The 19994-nt window shown below is 33.5% G+C and overlaps 1 protein-coding gene and 1 long non-coding RNA gene across 2 annotated transcripts in view; one reads left to right on the top strand and one right to left on the bottom strand.

Moving 5' to 3' along the window:
- The window catches only part of KIF5C (kinesin family member 5C), a 203457-nt gene that overhangs the window by 9229 nt on the left and 174234 nt on the right, over positions 1-19994 (bottom strand). The window contains exons 22-25 of the mRNA XM_051985841.1: positions 19833-19904; positions 18427-18531; positions 9968-10184; positions 6620-6744 (exon numbers count right to left, since the gene is read on the bottom strand). Of these exons, the coding sequence (XP_051841801.1) occupies positions 6641-6744; positions 9968-10184; positions 18427-18531; positions 19833-19904 (498 nt within the window). The 3' untranslated portion in view covers positions 6620-6640. The remainder of the gene's footprint in view (positions 1-6619; positions 6745-9967; positions 10185-18426; positions 18532-19832; positions 19905-19994) is intronic.
- Positions 14404-17703, top strand: LOC127554390 (uncharacterized). Its single transcript, XR_007951969.1, has 2 exons — positions 14404-14566; positions 17581-17703. It is a non-coding gene; the product is annotated as an uncharacterized LOC127554390 (long non-coding RNA).

The following is a 19994-nucleotide window of genomic DNA, read 5'->3' as shown; positions in this document are numbered from 1 at the left end:
TTTCCTGACTGATTAATTAGCTGTGTGACCCCAGACAGATCATTTAGCTCTCTCCCAATCTTAGTTTCTTCATTTATAAAATGAAACTAATAATAGCACCTATTTCACAGGATTGTTGTGAAGATCAAATGATAGCATGTGTTTAAGTGCCTTAAACTTTCATCACAGAACTCACAGGATCCAATATAAATGATAAAAGACAGATTGAACCTAGATATCCCTTAACAAAAGGATAAATACAGGAAGAAAGGTTAAGAAAAAGAAAAGTAGATTAATGATAGATGGAGGTTGAGAATATGAGATGCTGGAATAGCTGGAACGAGCTTCTTTTTTTTATGAAAGATGATCAATCAGGGAGATTTTCTCTTTGGTAGGTTGTGAACCCATAAAGATGAGTGTCATAAAATTCTGGAATTCTTTCCTGTGAAAGAAGTTCAGAGTCTAATCCATCCTTAAACAGAGGTTTCCTCTAAGAGTTGCCTGAACAAGTAAGGGGTCACCCAGTCTCCAGATGAGAACTTCTAGTAATTAGGAAATCACTAAGTTTTGAGGCAAGGTTGTTGGATTTTTGCTTTTGAATGTTCTGTTTAAAAGTTTTCATTATGTCAAGGCAAATCTCCCTTTCTAAAACCTCCACTCATTACTGCTAATGCTGCCCTCTGAGGGGCAAAACAAATCTAATGCTTTTTTCACATGACAGCCCTTCAAATACTTAGGCTTCCAACATGGATACTCAAAGTTTTCTCTTCTCCAAGTTCAACATCAGTTTTCACCGAACTCTCATATGGCATATTGTCTTAGGTATATATAAAATGAAATAAGATAGCAACAACCCTAGACTATTTTTGTCAGGATGTCTTCCCTCTTATTACCGCTGATCAAACTTCAGGGTTCTTTACTTACTTCTCTTTACTTCTTACTTTACTTCTCTTAATTACTCTTTACTTGCTTTTTCCCTGTCTTGCCAAATTTTGCTTGAAACTTAATTAAGAGCAAGGATAAACTCTTTAAATCTAAACAAGAGAAGTTTTGTTTTCCTAATAACCAAAGAAACTGAGATAGAAAACTCTTTTCTGGGATAGAGGATAGAAACACTTTCTTATAGCACCATGAAGAAAATAATTTGGTAAAAGGAAAATTAACTTTAGGGAACTAGACAGAAAAATCCAGAACCAAAGAGGTGATCTCCCAAAACTTTCTCTTAAAATGGATGGGATTAGACTTCTATAATTATTCTTTAATTTGTCTATATATAATATGTATCCCCAAGAAGCTTATGTAATAAAGTACTTTGAGTGTTCTGTCTGGCTGAAGTATAATGTGTTTGGAAAATCATCACTGGGCAAAGATACTGAAGAAATAAGGGCCAAAGACTTCAATTTCTAAGACATCAGTATAGCCTTGGAAAGAGGCTGCATAGCCTAATAATGGCAGTGGAGAGAAACAATGACAACTGCATGTTTTTTCTTGTCATAGTCCTTCGTTTTATGACAACATGTAAGAAATTCTCCACAAAAGTAATGACTTTAACATAGCTATGTTCTGCTGCTACCTTTCTTCCTACTCCTCTTAACTTTTTCTATCTGCATCTTTCATTGGGCCTTTTGTAACTTCTTTTGTATGGTTAACAAACTCTTCTCAGCAATTTCAATAGATCTGAAATAGAAAATGGCATCTGCATGCCAAGGAAGAACTATGGAGATTGAATGTAAATTGAAGAATATTATTTTTATCTTTTTTATTTTTTTCTTTCTTATGGTTTTTTCTTTGTTTTGATTTTTCTTTCATAAATTGATTAACATGGAAATACATTTAAAATGATTGTATATGTATAACCTATTTTAGATTGCTTGCTCTCTTAAGGAGAAGGAAGGGAATAAAGAGAGGGAGAAAAAATTTAAACTCAAAATCTTACAAAAACAAATTTTGAAAGCTTTATTTACATGTTATTGAAAAAATAAACTACTATTAAGTGGGAGAGGGGAGAGAGAGAGAAAGATCTCACATAAGATATATGAGATAATACCTGAATTGTGCTTTAAAGAAAGTTAGGTGTACTGAGAGGTAAAGCTGAGTAGGTTAGCACTCCATACAGGGAAAGACACCTGTACAAAAGGTAGAGAGGCAAATGATAAGAGTATTCACTTTCTATGGTCAGAAACTTTTTTCCGTTGTCTGCTCATTTTCCTAGGCTATTACTTTGCTTTTGATTCTTTGTTAAAGTAGGGATCTACTTTAGGGTGAAGGGTGCATTGTTCCAAGCTTCATGGGTTTTGTGCAGCTGTTTTCAGAGGGATCCCTCTTCCAGGGAATCTGATCACAAGCCTTCTTTTTTCTATCCTGGAACTGTTAGGAGTTCCATTGTAACGGTAAGATCTAGTGCACTAAAGTAACAAGAGTCCTGTTTTGCTGGTTCTGGGACCAGAGCTGAGGCTGAGGCTGTACTGGAATGGCATGCACCAGGACTGCATGCTGGACTCCCACTCTGGTTGTCACAGACCTTTTCTGCTGACCTTCTAGGTTGCCTACAGCTGGAAAATGTTCTATTTTTTTTTAGGTGTTCTGATATCTTAAATTTGTGTCAAGTCATTATTTAAAGGAACTTGGAATGGTTTGGGAAAGAAGTTAAGTGAATTCCTGTCTTCACTCTGCCATTTTGATTTGGCCTCCTCTTCAGTAGAATTGAGACAAAAATAGAGAAAGTAAGTCGAAGGAGAAGATGACATAGTTTAGGAGACATGAAAGATACTCTTGTAAAAGATTGAGATGGAGCAATTAGGAGTAGGAGAAGCAAGAAAGCAAAAACCCAAGGAAGAGAGTATTTAAGAGGGAAGAATAGTATCTGATTTTATGTGAAGAGTCAAATAGAATGAGAAAAGGTCATTGGATTTAAAGATTATTGGTAATTCTGGAGAGAAGAGATTGAAAAAAAAAAGAGAGATAGATTAGATATGGGCAAGGTATAAATGGTGAGAGGCAAAGAAACAAGGAACTTAAGTATAAAAGATAGCATTTGATTGAACTGATCAAATATGAATTCGGTACCATAAATAAAGGAAACAGGCTAAATACTGAGAGAGACAGGAGAGTACTTTAGAGTCAGTCCTTTATGTCTATACAGATAATCATAGTTGTATCATCATCATCATCATCGTCATCATCGTCATCACCATCATCCCCATCCCATCCTTTATGTATAGATAATTTATCCCCCTTAAGAAATACAGGCCAATATTCTGTATCAATAACGTTAGAGAAACAAGAATTCTTTTGAGTTCTTAGAAAGAATAATTTTAAAAAAAAAAAAGTCTAATTTAGCCAAATTGCAGCCATAATTCCTTTAAATATTTGTGGAAACAAGATTTTAGAAACATCCCACCAGCACCATCTGGTGGGAGCATATAAATGTGCATTCAAGACTTTTTTTTTTTTTTCCAATTAAGGAAAAACCAATGGGAAATTAGAAAAAACAAATTATTAAGGATTCTCAGTAGATGGGCAGGTGAAGAGAAGTTAAGGTTATCTTTCTGGCTATTGTCCCTTATACCTAAAATCAACCTATGGGAGATTGTTGCCTACTATTACTTTTGCCTGGCTAAAAGCCTTAGGAAATGGAAATTAAAAAACAATTCAGAAAGATTTGAGATGTGGGAGGGGGAGAAGAGGGAGAAAAATTTTAAAAAAAAATTCTGCTAGAGATTTTTCTCCTTCAGGGGATTTTTTTCAATTAAAAAAAAACAAACAAACATTGCCTTTGCCCTCCCAAAACAATGTTTCTGTTCAATCCCTTGATTCTTTTTTATTTTTTTTAATATACTAAACATGTTAAATTTATGAGCAACCAATTTATACATGTGATATTTTTATGTTCCTAACCTAACAAAAAGACTTTTGATCTATAAAGGATTTGAAAAAATATGCACTGGATGGATTTTAGTTTGTTTTTTGTTTTATCCAAATGTCATCTAGTTCTCCCATATTTCTATACCAAATGTTTTGTCTGTGCCTTCAAAGTTTCCAAGAGGAATAAATATTACTTGCCAGATTAGCATATCAACATCAACAAGGTTTTTAGTTCTTACTGCCCAGTCTAAGGCTGCATTGTGTCTCTAATGCTGAGAAATCTAAGAAAAAGAGGGGGAAATAGGGAAAGAATGAGGAAAGAATAAAGTAGAGAAGAAAGGGGAAAGAGAGAGGAGTAAAAAAAAAAAGAGAAAACAGAATTGTGCTTCATGAGAACATGTCAGTGGGCCGCCAGTTAATTTCTAGTAGTGCTAAATAATAATAGTATCATGTGTTACCTACTCTGACATTAAATAGTGGCTGAGATTGGAGGCTAATGAAAACAAATTTGCCATGGACTCTATAATATCTAGGTTAAGGCCTTTGAACAGAGAAGAAAAAATAAAGGCAGAAAATAACTCATATGGGATTGGATTGAGATTCTAATAGTTTCATAACCACCAAAAAGATGATGCTATCTATGAGATTTCCTTACAGCAAAAATATACTTATAAGGATCCTCTTTTTACCTCATATCCTTGCAATGGTTCTACTACTCTTGAATATTGCTTCTTCCATCCTTAAGACTAATGGAAGATGATATCAAAATCCCTGCATAGGACCACAGAATAAGATGTCATGCAGAGGTAAGTCAGGTATTGAATTTGCTTTTTAGAAGTTTGTAACCTGTACTAATTAATGCTAAACAGACTAAAAGATAAACAATTGGACTAATACTTAGAGCAACAAAGTATTTGTATTCTGTGCATGTTAGGAAGCAAGTGTCTTATGAGGTTGTAAGTGAAATGAGATATAATGGGACTTACATATTTAATTGATAATTTAGAGATGTTGTCTTTTGGGATAGGGAAGGGAAAACAAGAATTAAACAAAATCCTTCTGTTCATTAAAACATTACTAATTTAGAAGCCACACTGGCATGGATGGGAATCTTCCTTGGGAAGATATTAAGATGCTCAACAAACTTCTGTATAAGTCTCTGACCTCCAGATCTTTAGAATATAAAAAGGATATAATTGGTGGGCATTTAAAAAAAAAAATTTGGTAGGCATTTTTAAGACAATCAGCTATAAATGACTCAAACAAATCATTTATAGAAACCTGATTCTAAAATAGAATCAGACAATGAATTACTTGGCAGCATTGGCAAAATTTATACCTACTGAACACCAAACTTTCATTTACAATAGTCCGGATAAACAGCTATTGCCCAATTAACCAACAATTAACACATTGTGCTGTGTACAATACATACCTGATTAACCTTCTATGGTTACTGAGTTACTATTATAAAGAGATTACGATCTTCAAAGCAATATAATATTCAAATGATGATCCAAAATGGAGATTTAAATCCAAACTAGTCTACAGCCAAAGTCATTTCTCATTCCAAATGTTAGGGAAGAGCAACAGCTAATGGGGAGAGCTGAAGAGCTCAGAGTTCTAACTTTCCTTCCCATTTTGACCATTCCATATGTACTTCTCCATGGCACAAGTCAGCTTCTCTAAACACTATTTAGCTGTAGTCCTTCTAGAAGTTACCAAAGATTTAGCAACAGTACTTCACACATTAATAATTTTATTCAATTACATTTGGCATACTCTATACTCTTATATATGTTCTTACCTTGGTCTTCATGCAAAAAAGATAAGATTGGAAATAACAATTCTCACAAAGGCAGTATAATACCTTTTTTTTTTTTTGGTCTTGATTGTCTTTTCTTCCCACCTTGAAAGTTTGTTTTCATTACAAGAATTTCTTAGTAAGAATATACAAACACCAAGAACTGTAATTTTCCAGTTTATGTTCACATTCACTCAGTGAGGACCTCATCAACTGAAAAATCAGAATTTTTCTAGCTACTGGTATTGCTAGCTCACTAATTCTTTTTCACCTTCTCTTCCCTGTTGGTAAAAATCTTTCCTTTAATTTTCATCACAACAGTTAAGATTTTTAGTCTTAAGAACACCGAAAAAAAAAAATTTAATTTAAAGGTGACAAAGCATGGAGTTTGCAAACTTAAGAAGTGTATATACTACTATAGCAAAAGTGACTAATTTACATGTTATTAATATACAATCATTTGATCTAAACTAATAATTTTTAATAATAATTACAAAAATGCTCCTATCGCTCAGCTTTTTAACAACATTCATATCTTCTGTACATCAGATAGCCACCCAAGTCCTTCATCAAAGCCTTCTAAGAACATGAAATATTCTTTTGCTAAGAATCCTGAAGCCATGTGAATATCTGATAAATAATTCACCACACCCTATCCACCCATTCCTACAGGCTATTTAAGTCCCACTCTGATAAATATCAGATTTCAGAAGATTCCCAGGATTTAAAAGTGGATGAGAATGGGCCTAAGTATTCTGATAGCTTGGGATTTTCAAGAGCTGCCTAATACAAATGTGTTTTATAAAGAAAGTATAAGGAATGATGTGACATCATTCTAGGTCATTTCTGTTAGAGATTCAGACCCTGGAAGAATGGGATCAGACCTATCCAAAGCATTTGACCCAGAGCTATATCAGTGAACATGTCTAGCCTAGCTTTCAAAGCGACAATCATTACTTCTAGTATACTTACTTTTTTTTTTTATTTTTATTTTTATTTCTGGTAGTAGGCAGAAGACCCGCCACCTCCTCCTCCTCGAATGGCATGTACAGCTGTTGGAGAGGATGCAGGGTAATGGCCTGGACGGATTGGTTTGGCTATATCAAAAAACAAACAAAAAGAAAAGCAAAAGGAAAAGGAGAAAAAACAAAAAAACAAAAACAAAACCACATTCAAAATATGTTAAACAACAATTCCAAGTTGCCCCCCCCCCCTTTTTTTTAATGAATGTTAAAATGAAAACAAGGCATCCAAGGACAATCCCAAAGCCAGCAGCTACCAATGTCCTTTTTTTTTAGATAGCAGTGTTAGGTTTTCTTGATTTGCCAAATGTTTATGGGTATGAGATACTTCATATTTCATGTGAAGCAGATATAGTTTATAGACTCTAAAACCTAAAAGGGACCTTAGGAGTCAACTGACATGTTTAAGAGTTGTGTAAAGCAGAATGACATATCAGAGGAAAAAACTAAGGCCTTTTCATTAAAATGTATAGTAATTTTGCCAAATTTGAATTCAAAATTGTATATTAAAAAGGTAAAATAAAAGTAAATGTGTCAATTTATGATATGGGTTTATAAAGACATACCTATTTACACAAGCTTTCTGTATCAGATGTTCTGCTTAATGTTCCTTGTAAAAAGTAAGGGTTTAATCTGGAGAAGGATGAGTAGGGGGAAATGCCTTTATGTAAGATAAAAGGATATCAATTTTTTTTTTAAAGGGGGGAAATATAACCTGTAATCAATATACCTGGAATATCATGTTACAATGTGACTATATAAAAAATTTTCTTTAAAGGGAAAAAAGTGTATTATACACACACACACACACACACATACACACACACATATTTATGTATACATATACATAGATGTGTGCGCATGTGTATACAACGGCACACAGACACATACCTACATATACACATACCAACTTTAAAGGGACTATGGAATAGCAATCCCACTACTGTGTGGTTGGTAGTGGTGTGAATTAACCATTCTGGAAAACAATTTGAAATCATGCTTACAAAGTGATGAAAATATCCATATTTTTTAACCCAAAGATTTCACTGTTAGGCATATAGTCCAAAGAGACCAGAGATAGAAAGGCCCTATATACATTAAATATTTATAGTGGTACTTTTCTGGTAGCATAAAAAACAAAAAACAAAACTGGAAACAAAGTATAAACTAAACAAATTTTGGTACATAAATGGTGTTATTGTGAATTAGGAAACACTATGAAGAATACAAAAAAAATTATATAAAAAGAATTTATATGAACTGACAGAGTGAAATAAAAACCAGGAAAACAATATACATGATAAGTAAAACAATTACTATTACAATGTAAATGAAAGGAAGAAATAATCAATGTAAGGGAGGAAATTGGTTTTTGGAAACTCCCTTCCCTTGCCCAGAAAGCAGATAAAGTGTTAAATTGATTGTAAAAATATACCTGTGGCATGTATCATTTTATGAAGTGTAAAAGTTTATCTGAATTGAAAGGGGCACTGTCACTGGCTAAAGATTGGCCATCCATTCTCCCCTAAAAAGGCTGAGCTTACTAAGCTCTTTAGACCAGGAGTAATTTTGAGAATGACCTCCTACATCAGAGGGCACTTGTAAAGGAAAAGCCAATTCCAGCCCCCACCCCACCCTGACCCTCATCATCCATTGTTTTTCACACCAGAGTTATTGACCCAATAGAAAACAATGTATCCATCATTTGCTTACTGTGGAGGGGAAAAAAGATACGAGCTACAGAATCTGACACTGACCCAAATAGGATGTGCCTATAAGGATGAAGCAATTTAAAGGACCATGATCTTTGGAAGCAGAGAAGAAACCTGACTGGTTTCAAGGAAGAACTAGCTCTGGCAATCAAATATCAAGCTATGAGAACTGAACCTAGGAACTCAGATGAGCAAACTACCTACCAGAGATGCTAGGTCTATAGGAAGATTGCATGCTAATTTCAAAAAGAAAGAAAGATTATACAACTCTTGTCATTCTGGAAGCATGAGCGGCCCTTTTGCCATATGTGCCATGATATAGTTGTGCTTTGTTTGTGTCCACTCTTAGCAATATTTGTATCTGAGGAAAAGTGAGCCCACATTTAAAGGGGGAATGTTTTGTAGCACTTAATGGGCAACTTTAATAAATACCTCCCATGTTTCACTTGAGTTAATTGTATCCACTGGCTTATTAGTAAAAGAAAGCTCAATGATGGAAGGTTTGTGAGTAGGAAAACATACCTACAAGGCATCCTTAGAATCTGACAAAGCAGTTGCCATCTGGGAACTCAACCCCTTATTGGATGTACAAGTTGGGGGAGCAGAGGAAGTGCAACATACACATACACACACACACATACACACACACACACACACACACACACCCCAATACCACCACCACCACCCACCACCAAAAAATATGAATTTGCTGAATTTAAGAAGAATGAACTTGGTCCAAAGATGGGATGAAAAAATTTAGCTCCCTCCTTTCATTATATGGTTATAAATATTGCATGTTGTAAATATTGTCACACTCAGTTGATATGTTGATTAATGTTGCTAAACTATGTTCATTCTCATTTTAAAGAATTCTTTACCCGAAGGGATAGTTCTCTAAATAAAGAAGAAGAAAGGAATATATTTGGAAATAAAGGTAACATAACAAAAGACTGCAGCAAACTTTTTAAAAGAATAAAAAAGAGAGAGAGGATGACCTTAACGGTGAGGGAATATTACCCCTATCTCTTTCATCATCAGTCTCCAAGCTCTTGGAATACAGGCTTCCAATTGTGTGTCAATCCCTGACCTAGGGGCACAGCATTTCTATACAGGGTATATATGTTGGTTTAAAAGAGTTATTCCAACGTTATTAATTGGAGACTGGAAAATGAAGTGTGTTAGTTTCTACAGGCAAATAGCTTCACCCCCAAAGCCAAGACAAATTCTGATTTAGCAGAACTTTCAAAGAACTACATATTGGATTCCATACTTTTGAACACCCCAAGTATAGGAAAAATCCAAATTAATTCCAAGGGGTAATTATCTACTTTTCAGAAGAATTCTTCTATGATTTCCTCTAGATCTCCTTTAAGTAGTAGGTTTCTCCTCTATTGTAAGTTAAAGAATGAATCCATTGACACACAGCTTTTTAGGAACATCTATATTAAAGTACAGTGAGAAGACACCTGCCCTTATATGGAGAAGATAAGATGATTCCTCAGGACTGTCTGCTTTTCTGTGGTGGTTTCATCTTTCACTAAGTGCAAAGGAGAAGTCATAGATTTTGGACTTCGGTGGATACCTACCAATCTGAGCAGAATGTGCTCTTCTTGCCATGTTCTTGGCTCTCACAGCCTCTTTGATGCGGTCTACCTCTTGTTGGTACCGCTTGCGGTCACGCATGGCATTCTCCTTGGCTTCCTTCAGTGCACTCTCCAGTGCCTTGACTCGCTCCGCCGTAGCACGAAGTCTTTTCTCCAGCTTAGGAAGCTCACAACGAAGATCTGCATTATCACGAACCAGCTAGGATGGAGGAGGGTGATAAGGAAAGAGGGTATGAGATACTGAGAAGGAAGCAAAGATTACACCAATATCTCAAGAAGTTGAGAGAAAGGATAGGATTTTAAAATTAGGGTCATTAGAAACAGACAGCATCTGACTAGCCACCTGTTTAGTTTTTGAAAATCCAAATCACCATGAACTCTGTTAAATGATTCCAAGGGAATAAAAATCATGAGATGTATGACCCTGATCTGCTAAACACAGATGGTTGGCTGATGACATTAGGGAACCAAAAAGCATTTCTAGCAGCATCAAATGCTTTACACTTCAGGCTATGTTCAGGACTTTTGTATATTTTTGTCCAACTCTGACATTTCTCTCTCTTTTTTTGCCCAGTGTTATTCTGGTACTTATTCAACTGTGAATTTTCTTTTCTTTCTTTGACATTTGAAGAATTTTTCTTTGTCTTATTTTATAAATTATCAGTCATTTTATAATTAATTTTTTGTCAATAAGTTTTGGAACTTGGAATTTCTTCTGGCTTTGAATTCTCACATAAAGAATGAAGAGAATACTTGATCTTATATACTTAAGAAATTTTTCTTTAATTATTGGATTCTCAAATATAATGCCTAACTTTTTTTTCTTTTTAGATATCTTTGAAGCCCACAATTAATCTAATGTTAGTATTTCTCATTTTGTCTTTCAAATCTGTTGAGTCATGTAGACAGATATAAATATCTATAGATATCCATATCCTATAAAGATGAGGAAAAAGTAGATAAAATAAATTCAGTTCTGTTACTTGTTGGGTTTGCTCTCCAATTTAATTTTATTTATTCTTAATCTATTATTTTTGTTCAAAAGCATACTACATAATGAATGTATAACTCCTGTAACAGAATTTTTAAATCTTTGAATCCAATTTTAGTTTCCTTATTTCTCCTTTAACTTTTTCTTGTGTTTTAAATGATTTTATATCCTCCTTTAATTCCTTAAATAAATTCACACAAATAATGTAAAATTTGTAAATAAATTATAACATTGAAAACCATGTTGATGACCAGCACATTTTAAAAATTCTGAATGTGAAATATGTCAACTTAAATTAGTAGCCTAAATTTATAATAATTTTATATTTTTAAAGATTTCTGGAAATTCTGAAATAAGAAATGTATAGTTGTGCTATTTCTGACTATAATATACACATACAAGTCAAACAAAAATGATTTTCAAATCATGAAAATTTCATCATGTAAACACTGAAGTGCTTTGTAATCTTTTATTGTTATTTGAATATATTAAGTTACACTTTTTCCTGCAAAAATGTTCCTGTATACTTTGTGTGTGTGTGTTTGATGTGTTTATTTAAACAATCAAAATGACTCTCAATTTAACTTAATTCCACAGTTTTTCCAGAAGAGTGTGTGTGTGTGCGCATGTTTGTATGTTTTTAAATACTAGAGTTAATTAGCAAAATGAATTTGCAATCTAAAGAAATTAAATAGGAAAAACAGCATTGTATCTTTCCTATTATAGGTTTTATTTACCTAATATCCTCAAAAATAACTAGTCACTAATTAGGGAGGAGAAAAAAAATCAATGCAAAATGGATGAATTTAAATTTAAAAAAAAAAAAAAAGCTAACACATTCCGACTTTTTGTGAGAGGAAATAATTCTGAACTGCCCATTTATGATAGAATTCCAAATCAACAACACTTGAAAAAAGTAGTGGGTGTTTTTTAAAGCAATTAATATTTATAATAATATTTTTAAAATAATTTCTCCCACAAAATTAATTGAAACATTCTATCATCTATTTTCATTCAGCTTATTTATCTCATATTGTAATGCTGTTTTTCTGTTTTATATTTCTTTCAAGGAATTTAATTGGTTAACTTACTGGTGAAGGCAGGGGATTTGACAAAACAAACAAACAAACAAACTATGAAACTCCATAGAAATTTACGAATTACTCTAGCTCACTCCTCAGGAAGATTTGACTTAAACCTTCATGATCTGAAGATTTTGAAGGGAATCAGGGCAGGCTGTTTCATTTTCAGCTTTCTTGGTCTAGTGAAACTGAAAACTCAAGTTGTGGATGCAAGATTGTGAAGGCAGCAATAGGACCACAAGAGGAAGAGAATACAGATTCCAGATCTCTGCTTTGAGACTCCTGGCTAAAGTTTTCAGCAGCTTTTAGAGTGCTGACTTTGGCCAATAAATGACAAAACCTATCTAAATCCTTGAGAAGTGTCTGGTGTCCTTTTACTAAAACTTCAGAAAGTGAAGTTAGGCTGTTAAGAGACTGTAGAAGTCTGAGCAATAAAACCATTTTCAGACTATTTTGTAGTCAGGGAATCCTAGCTTCATCTTCATTTTTAAAAAGTAAATGGCATCTCAGAAACCACAAAAGAGAACAATTGCCTGGTTGTTTGCCTCCTTAATGTGACAAGGAAAGTTCCCTCATCTTAATGATCTCTGAGACAAACCAATCCCTTCAGGGCTGCTTATAGAAGGAATTTCATCTCTCTAGGGGATGTAGGAAAATCTTGCCTATGGGCTCCTTTGGGGAGATTCAATTTCTCTTAGAGAAAAGTTTGATCTTTAAGAATTTCTGCTCAGATGTCTAGAAAAAAATGAGGACCAGTGTTCAAAAACCCAGCTGCCATCTGTGTTCAATCTTTGGTCTAACTCCTTGAGATTATGAAGAAGAAACTGTCCTGAAGATAATAATAAGCATTTACTATGTAGTATATATAAATAAATACATAATATATACATATGTATATGATACATAAATATAACCACTGCTTCAAAAACCTCTCCTACAGAAGCTATAGAGATGGTTGCAATGACTCCAAGGAAAGAATCTAACAGAATTAATCTTTTTTGTCTGAAGCAGCCAAGTGACACAGTGAATAGAGTGCTGATCCTAAAGTCAGGAAGACTCAATTTATTAAGTTCAAATCTGCTTTACACATTGACTACCTTTGTGACCTTGGGCAAGTCACTTAACTCAGTTTCCTTATCTGAAAAATGAGCTGGAGAAGGAAATGACAAACCACTCCAATGGTTTTTGCCAAGAAAACCCCAAATGGGATTGAGAAGAGTAGGATATGACTGAAATGATTAAATATCTACTCTTGTGTCATAGGCTTCTTCCTATGGAATTGTGACGTGTATCTGAATTTAACTTTGATCTATGAATAATTATGAAGTACAGAAAAAATTTTTGGTAAGAACTATTTTAATAGTTATTTTATGAAGACCCATGATAAAGAAAATTTTAAAAGGAATGATTCTGGAAAAAAGAAAATTAAGAGTGAGGGCTTGAGAGAAACTAAAGATATAATTTTCCAGTCAGATCTAGAGAGATGGTGAGAAAGAAGAAAGAGAAAGAGGATTGGAAATACCTTCCTTCTTTTTGAAACTACTATGACTTTTATCTTGTGAAGAGAATGAAGAAGGTTCTAATGAAGAGACTGAGCAAACTAAATGGTGTGACACTATGTTTTTAGAAGAAAAATTATCTGCCTATCACTGAGGGTTTGAGGTGATCATTCTTACAGCTAAAATACTGTAAATAGCTTATTTTTGTTTTTGTTTTATGATTAACTTCATTATTAATAAATTATATAACTTTAAAGTTTTACAATCCTAAAAATGAAAGTGATTTAATAGAGATGAGTACAATTGGGAAAGGAGATTTTTCTAGTTTTTAATTAAGTCATATGTAATGAACCAGATGAGGGTTCTGAATTCAGTATATTGAAATAATATTAATTAAGAAAATATAAATTATCACTGGGAATAGAGTTCTGGAAAACTAAGATTATTTGTGGAAATGTCAGCAGGTAATGATGATGTTAATAACTAGCATTTTATAGTTCTTTAAGGTTCACAAAGTGCTTCACAAATCTTATTTTTGTTATTTTCCTAACAATTCTGGAAGGGAGATGCTATTCTAATTCCTACTTTATAGTTAAGGAAATTGAAGTAAAGAAAGATTAAATGATTTGCATAAGGTCCCATAGCTAGAAAATGTCTTTGAACTTGGGTCTTCCTGATTCCATGTGCAGCATTTTAGATGTCACCTATTTTCTCCATTGTAACAGAATGAAGCATGACTTAGTTGGAATTCCTAACAAACCTGATACAGTGATAGGTCATAAAGATATATTCTCTCACTATTGCAGTCTCCAATGATCTAAGCCACTGATACAGATCTTGGAATTTGGCTGCCTCTAAGAAGATTCTGATATTGGAGGTAGACCATTTCCATTTATACTTGCACAGGGAAGCTTAGTTCTCTTTGAATCATGACATTATTGCTGGCTTTATCATCTTTTTCATAGTTTCAGGTTTTTCTCAGGATCACTGTGCCAAGGAGATTGAGAAGGTAAAGTCAAAAGTAATAATATAAGCAATCTACTTCTACAGAATTTCAGAATGCTTCCACATCATGGACATAGACACATGTTTCTGAAGTGTGAGTTGAAAAACTACTAAATTTCTACCAAGTTTCATGCCTTCTTTTTTCTCCAAATCTCTTTTCTACCAGAAATATGTAACATATTGGATTCCTTGGAGAAATTTCACTAAATGAAATAAAATCTCAAATATGATATCTCTCAATTTTAAACAAAAGCAATATGCTAAAGTATTATCTATTACAGCTATTTCAATTTCTAACTTGGTTAATTTTTTATTTTCAAAATAAACTGGGGTGAGGATTAAACTTTATATTTCAAATTTAGTCTGAATGAAAATTCTCTTAGTTTATATGCATCTCTTTAAACCATTAGACATTATTTGAGCCCCTGAAGAATTAAAACACTCAACAGTTACCCCCCAAGAGAGTCCTTAAAGATTAGATTTTGAGAAAGAAAAAAAAAAGTTTAGATTTTATCTTTAAGATTCCCTGACTTCTAGGATGATGGTAAGGATAATATCTAAAATATCTGGCTCTGATTCAAAGACTTTTTCTTGCTTCAGAAAAACTAGTTCCAAACAAAATGGCACCTGGTTCTAGTTTTAACATATTTATTGTCTGATTTAAGTTTTTTAATAATACTTCTTCCATTCTATTCATTGATGCATCAACTTGGACTTGTGGGAAAAAAATCTCTAATTTTCAATGATGCTTTATTGACTTGAAATTAGATTTTTAAATTTATTATTTATTTTTCTCTTCAGAAACAGGAGCAATAAAAAGGATCAGGTTTTTTCAAATGTGCCTTAAGTATGAGCTGCAGCTGCTGTTGCAAAGTACTTGCTCCCAGTAATAAAATTTGATCAGACTCTAGGGTAGGAATGCAATCTAGACCCATGGTTTGTGGATTAGGGGTGGAATGAAGATCAGAGAATGTCCTCAGCTAGGATATTCCAGTTCTAGCAAGTGAGTCTCAGCCAACTTCACTGTACTCTGGAGAAAACTGAATCATACTGAGTCCTGGAAACGTTCAGCCCTTTCCTGAGGTTTTGGGGGCAGAAGAAATTGGGGCTAGAGCTGAGTAGCACTATTTTCAGCTGATGTGGGAGAAGGCAGTGCTTAAATTACTCAGGCTTTGTTACTTGAAGCACAAGTAAGACAGGGACTATCTCCTATTCAGACTTGTAACTGGGAAAAGTGAGGAGACTAAGACCACACGTCCAGCAATTCCCCAGAGCTTTGGTTAGGTTGTGTTATCTTGATCATTTGGGAAGCCTGTTTTGATCTCTGATGGAAATAAGTCTCTCCACCAGTTATTTGGAGCTGCCCAAACATCTTTAGGCTGAGACTAGTACACAGAGAAAAGGACTTGGCAAACCTTGAACCTTTACTCAATCCTTCTTAGAAATATTGTTCAGAGAAAGCATAGCATCGATACATAGCCAGACACTGGTCTATAATAAAAATTAGGGAATTTTCTGAAGATAGGGAGAAATTATGATTACTGCTACTACCCAGGTAGCTATTTTGTCCTGGATGCCTGAAATTGAAGTCTGAGATAACCCACAAATTATACATTGAGGCCCTTTAGGATAGAATATGATGTCCTCCTGAATAACCTGGAGAAATAATCTACCATGGTCATTATCATTGCCTGTCTGTAAAGGTTCAGGGTTTTGATTTTTTGTTTGGGGAAAATGGGAGTTGAGTGTGCTTCATATTTAATGTATTTTCTTTTCTGGCAAACTTTTCTAATTGAAATAAGTTGTCCATGTTATATAACCACAACATATGTCATCGAGATTAATATTGGAAGGGAAAGAGAAAAGAAAATGAGAACTCATGTAAAAAGCAGGAATGCTGGAGAAATATACCTAAGATTCAGTATGATTGATTTAATTCTACAAGGTAGACTCTAGTTTAGCAGGTGAGTTCTCTATTTCAGTATTATTGATTTAATCTTACAACAAATAACGGTTCCCTAATGATATAATGATTGGTTAATACTCAGTATATTGTAATGATGTAATTGTAATAGAGTATATAAACTGGGGACAAACTCAGCCAAGGATAGAGAAGACTCAACCAGTCTCCTGGTGGCTCTTCTGCCTTCTGCATTTCTTCTACTGAAACCAAGACCCATAGTCTTAAGTGTTCCTGCCCTTTACAGACTCAAAAAAAAAAAAATTCAGAAGATGGAAACCTAAACCAGTACAAACAGCTAGAAGTAGTAACACTGAGGGGCATAACATTTTTTTTCTCTGTACAGTGTTTTTTTTTTTTTTCATTCTTTCTATGGTGAGATGGTAAATTTGTCAGATGGTATTTCTCAATCAGTGATGGGATGTGGGAGGAAACTGACCCACAGCCTTTTCTCCTTGGGCTAAAAGTACTTTTTAGCAGCTTATCTCCTGATTTCCTTTTGTTTTGGCAAAGACAATTTTGGGATTTTTGCAGGAAGTAAAATATGCTTGGGAATTAAAATAAAATAAGCTGATTAAAAAGGCCTAAAATCTATGGGTTACAGAAAAGAAAGCTGCATGTTTCTTAGCCCTCTACTTTCTGATTTGGTATAACTGGTCTAGCATTCCTACTAACACTTAATTTTATTAGCTTATCTAAGTGATAACAAGATTCAGACTTCTAATTATGAATTCTATTTAGGAAACTTGGCCACTGTTTGCCGCCACTGTTTCCCTCAAAATAATGCAATTTTCCTCCCATTGTATAATGGATAGAGTATTGAACAAGGAGTCAAAGTCCTTACTTCTTGTGCTACCTCTCTTTTCTATTCTGTAAAATGGGGACAAAAAAATCCACCCTCCCTCTTAGGGTCCCCATAAAACTCAAATTAATTAACAAAAGTCTAGATTTTGTGAAGTTAGTAAAATATTACACAGATATAAGATATCACTATTTCAAAATACAAAGAAAATACTATTACAGTTAAATTTGTAAACTCTTGCTTTTGTATTTTTCAGCATGATTCACTTGCAAAACTATGTGCAGAAGAGAGTTGCCAGTTTGCATTGAAGAGAAGGCTGTCATTCCTAGGAGCTTTTACACTAATGAAATTATAGAAATAAAAACTAACAAAACTTTAATCATGTTTTATCTGTCACATTGCTTAAAGAGAAAAATCACTAGCAATAATGGATGATTTAGGTAAGTTAGTAAGCTAAAGAGAAATGGTATTTATCCCCTTGGTCATGTCATCAAGTTAATACAATGCAAGAAGTCCATTGTAATTCATATTGAAATATATCAAATAATGAAGAGAAAAGAAGAATTATAAGAATTCCTTTAGAATAGCAGGAAAGAATAGGTATAGTTAATACAGGATTGTAAGATTAAAATAAGATAATATAGGGTGATTTGCAAACCTAAAAGTACCGTATCTGTGCTAGCTAATCATCATAAAGTACTTTTGGGTTTTATAATTTTCTTTCCATATTACCTTGTGGACCTTTCTTTATCCTGCTATATAAATTATTACTAAAACTACTTAAACTAAATCCACTAAGCTGTGCTATGAAACAGACAAGGGATGGAAATAAATGAAATATTTTTTAAAGTTATTAATTCCATCAGACTAATAAGCAGGTACTCATGACTAGAATACCCAAAGAACAAGTCTATCACTATCTAGCTGCATAACCTAAAACAAGTCTTTTCACACTTAAGGTCTCAGTTTCCCTATCTGTGAAATTAGAGGAATGGACAAGATAATTTTTAAACTTCCTTCTAGCCTTAACCAGGACTCTTGAGTTAATGATGAATGAATCTTGAGTGAAGGATGAAATGGAAAATTGAGACAATGGTCCTACCTGTTTATGAACCTTAGTAAGTTGTTCCAAGTTGTTCTCAAGAAAGGAAATTTTCTGCTTCTGGGCAGCACTTCCCCCTCCATCATCACTGTCCAGTTCAACACTCTGAATAAATATCAGATGATAATTAGTGAAGCTTCTGATGCCACATCCAGAAACACAAAGTTTTAAAATAAAAATTCTATTTAAATAAACAAATGAACAACCCATTCTGGTTATTTTACAAAATTAACAGGGGCATGTCCAACTATATTCGAAAATTTTATTGAAGTATTAAGTTCTATCAAATCATCTTAAATACACACATACACACACACACACACACACACACACACACACACACACACACCACTCAATTACCACCAATACCATCTCCCCTTTCACTAAAATATTAATCGACCTTTTGGCCAATTTCCTAATTCTTGACTGACTTTCCAGTGCTAAGAACAAAGATTTAGTTTAGTTTTTTTTCTTTTGAGGAAGGAGAAGGAGGGTAGAGTTAAAAAACAAAAATCAAAACATTAGTCAGCCATAAGAATTGTAAGTTATGTCAATTTGGATAAAATGTCTCTCCCCTATAAAACAAATATAAGGAGGCATCCTTTTTTTAAATGTTATATTCCAAAATCTACAAACTCAAAACAGATGCCAGATTGAATATCAAGATTTATCTCCCACCATAGTAACAACATTTAGATAAATTTAATAGTCTTAATTAAAGACATTCAAAAATAACACAACTTCTTAAAGATCAATAATATTATCTAAAAACTAGATGATGCCCAATTCTATGAAAATTCAAAAGAATAAATTTTAAGGGTTCTCAGATTGAGAAAAATAGCCCAAATTCAACAAATTTATTGATTCTCAAATTGTTCCTGTCAAAATGTTTTTAAATTCTGCCTCTGTCATCCCGTGGTTTCTTAGTTTTAAGTTACTTCTAGGCCTGGTAAATATGCAGTCTATAATTTTATATGAGTCATTGATTAAAAATGTTAAACATCACATGTTCAATAACAAATCCTAAATTATTCACTGGGTGGCTTCCTTCCAAGTTGGCTTTGAACCATTAAAAACTATTCTTTACTTGACCATTTAAATGGGTTTGACCATTCAATCAATTCAAATTACTACAAATTATTGTCTTATTACTTTACCGCAAGAAAAGTGTATGAAATTATGTTAACTGCTTTGAGCATATCTATATCTACTACTATATCTATCTATCTATCTATTTAAAGACCAACATTTCTTGACCTACCACTTTAGAAATCCAATGAAAAATAGAAATACAGTTAACATGGCATGACAACTTGTTCTTGAATCCATATTGTTTCTTTGTGTTCATAACCATCTTTTTAATATATACTACATCTTTACCTTTGATATAATATACTAATGCTTACTTTTTTAACTCTGGTGGTAAGATCCTGGACAAAGAGTTTACGAAGGTTATGAAGAGTCTGCAGTTCTCTAGACTGGAAAATAAAATTTTGAAAATGATACTCAAAGCTAAATCAATGAATACGTTAAATATGTGAAACATGCACCAATATATAACATAATAT

The sequence above is a fragment of the Antechinus flavipes genome, chromosome 3 (genome assembly GCF_016432865.1).
Source record: "Antechinus flavipes isolate AdamAnt ecotype Samford, QLD, Australia chromosome 3, AdamAnt_v2, whole genome shotgun sequence".
Classification (NCBI taxonomy): Eukaryota; Metazoa; Chordata; class Mammalia; order Dasyuromorphia; family Dasyuridae; genus Antechinus; species Antechinus flavipes.
Note: the sequence above shows the minus strand (reverse complement) of the source record. Positions and strands in the feature narration are given on the sequence as shown.